This window comes from Cyprinodon variegatus, unplaced genomic scaffold (genome assembly GCF_000732505.1).
Source record: "Cyprinodon variegatus isolate N-32 unplaced genomic scaffold, C_variegatus-1.0 Scaffold1000, whole genome shotgun sequence".
NCBI classification, from domain to species: domain Eukaryota; kingdom Metazoa; phylum Chordata; class Actinopteri; order Cyprinodontiformes; family Cyprinodontidae; genus Cyprinodon; species Cyprinodon variegatus.
The window spans coordinates 40,464-43,545 of NW_015151453.1; the positions used below are offsets into that span (position 1 = coordinate 40,464).

Sequence of the window (3,082 nt, forward strand, 5' to 3'; positions counted from 1 at the left end):
GTGTTCAGGCTGACGTAGAACTAACTGGCCTGAAGAAGATAACGGAAAAATACAGATTTTAAGGCAGGATTTTTTTTTTAAACACACATTTTCTAACTTTTGGGACAATATGGTCTGATAACATTTACATACATGTTTAAGCCAGAATAATTTGACATTTAAATATGATTTCCTATGACTTTGATAATGTATTTCCTGAGAAAATTAATGCATTAAAATCCTTTCTGTCTTACCACTCTGTTCCCGATTTGCACAATATTGGGATGCTACGCTACTTCCAGGAGCTAACTATTTGGGCTTTGGATTTAAACATAAATCTAGTCTTTTTGTGTTTTATGTTTTCCTTTTGTTTTATCATTATGGTATATAGTGCGTAATCTAAAGAAAGAAACAACTAAAATGCAGATAAATGTGGTTTAATCATAGTTAGCCTGACTGCTCTGAACATGTCCCATGATGACGTCAGAGAAGCAGTTTTTTTTTTCTTTTTTGAGTTTTTATGGCACTAGTGGCTCGTTTTTCTGACAGTAGGCTGACAGAAAAGGGGGAATGAGAGAGGGGGAGGGACATGCGGCAAAGGACCACAGGTCTCTTTCTCTCCGAAGAGAGAAAGAGAAAAATGAGAAAGCATTTTTTTTCATCACTTTGAGACATATTTTCAATTCTGATAAGTAGAGAGAGAAAATAAATCGGTTTATTCTGATGCTCAATAAGCTACAGCTTAGTAAGTTAAGATTCTTCATTTCTGCAGCACTAAAACATTATTTGTAAAACGATAAATGAAAAAGGATAAAATGTCTTCTAAGCTGATTAGAATATAAATAAAAAAACAATATTAATGGTCAGCTAGTGAATAAAAAAGCTTTAATAATGAAACCAGTGTTAAAGAAATAAATCCACGTACTTGCAGACCTCTCCCACGTCTGTGTAGAGCGTACACATTCCCTTATTTTTGCATATAAGAGGTTCAGGATGGTTGTCTTCGTCACATCTGGTTAGACAAGCTAAGGATCCATTCCCCAACGTTGTCGGAGTGAAATATTGGGCTAAATCGTCGTCGTTAACTCTTTTCATACATTCAGCTGAAGAAACAAAGACACAAGATTTTAGCATTGGGAGAAAACACAGACAGAAAGACTGCAGCTAGGAGTCATTAGAATCACAGATCAATATTATTTTAGCTCATAACTTTCACAGACATTTTATAATCATTCAAAATCCATTATGTGTCCAAAATAATCTTTCCTAAATATTTACTTTGCTGCAGAATGTGACTCGTTCCAAGTGATGGGAAGTTAGGGTACATTCCTCTACGGTCAGCTAAACACTCTTATTCTGTGATAACTCTGAGGGATTAATAGTTTGTTTGTAGAGTAATTTAACCCTTACCTGTCGCATTAAATTCAGTTTTGTCAGTAACGCTGTTGGAAACCTTAAGCTCACAATCTGTCAGAGGAGAAAGAAAAAACATATTTGATCTCAACAGGAAAACATGAGGCAGTGAAGATTCAATTTGATTTGTGATTTCTTTGAGAAAGACTCTCAGTATTACCTGAACACGATTTCATCTCATCCAGGACCTCTACTATGTCGTCAACGCCTTCAACATATTGTTGTGTATAGTCAACGTTGGGAATTTCCAAAACCACATCATGGTCCACTGTAACACTGAAAAAGACAGATTTCTGTTAACATTAGGACATTATTTTTTTTTATTTAAACCCTTTTATTCCATTGCTGTTATTTATCTAAAATATGCAGATATAAAAACTTTTAAGATGGTTTGATCCTGGTAATTTCTCCTCTCCATATAAATATTTGATTCCCTGTGAAAAAGTGCCGATCATTCTTTAATAATATCCTTGTCAAACGGACACGCAATGTTTACTTTTTAAACCGGATATGTGTAACACACCCAGTTAATTATATGTTTTTTATACACAAAACTATGACAAAGATCTGACCAAATCAGGAAATAAAACAGCATGGTTGGCTGTAAGGAGAGCGGAGACAGAGGAAGAAAACCTGCTGCTGACCAGGTTAGCTCTGGGAGGATGTTACTATGGCAACAGAAACGGAAAAGTCAGAGTCTCCCTGTTTTCAGGTTCAGAAAACGTAGAGTTTTCAGTTAACCTGCTTCATGAAACAGAACCCTGGAATCCCTTCTGTTATTGACCCAGTTTGTTATTTCTTATTTATTAAAGTTTGTTTTCATCAAGATTATAATTTTACAGCCGCTTGCAGAGGAAGCTTATTTTTGCAGTGTATTGTTTATTAGACTGAATTATTGTTTCATGTCTTTATCAATAAGATCTGAAGTAATTTACCCATCTTCCACCGGTGCATCCTCTTTGACTGATCTTTTCTGAAAAAAGATACAAAAGATATTAGTCGGTCATATAATCCAATCTCTGGATTAACAGCTGGTTATAAAGCATTTAAACGGCATTACCTCTTTCACTTTGTGATCTGGTTTTTCAACACGCCTGAGAAAATGAATTGAAAGAAAGTCATTATTAGTTTGCCATTTCACAAGTTATTCACACTTTATTATCTTACATCATATTACTTAAGTACCTCATTTGAAAAATAATATATCTTAAACTTCAAGCATATAAAATAGTTGGCATCAAAAGATTTTTTATTTACCTTAGTTTCTTCACAAGGATCTCTTTGAAGTGTTTTACTTTTTTTTTGTATTGTTCTCCCATCTGGAAAGGAAACACAATAATGTGTTGAAAAAGTTAAAAGAAAACATCCTGCTGCAAACATGTTCTCCTATTTGGAAAAACCGTTTAGTTTATCAAATGTAATTTAATTTAATTTATTTATTTATATCAACGCATGTCATCTCGAGGCACTAAAGAGGCAATTCAGTCACATCAATCAGTCACATACAAGTGAAGCTACAGTGTGTGATTTTTAGCGGCATCTAATGGTCACACTGCAGATAACAGCAACATAAACCAAAAATCCCTCAGCTTCCTCCTTCCAGCAATGCATTCAGATAAAAATGAATGACTTGAAAAAGCTTCCTGGATGGGAAGCAAAACGTCTTCAAACTTGCAAACCAGGTCCAGTA

The 3,082-nt window shown here is 34.6% G+C and overlaps 1 protein-coding gene across 1 annotated transcript in view; it reads right to left on the reverse strand.

Annotated features, from left to right (window-relative positions):
• Positions 1-942, reverse strand: part of LOC107100679 — a 30,602-nt gene extending 29,660 nt beyond the window's left edge. Inside the window, exon 1 of the mRNA XM_015399254.1 lies at positions 905-942. Coding sequence (XP_015254740.1) covers positions 905-942 — 38 coding nt within the window. The remainder of the gene's footprint in view (positions 1-904) is intronic.
• Between the last annotated feature and the right edge of the window lie 2,140 nt (positions 943-3,082).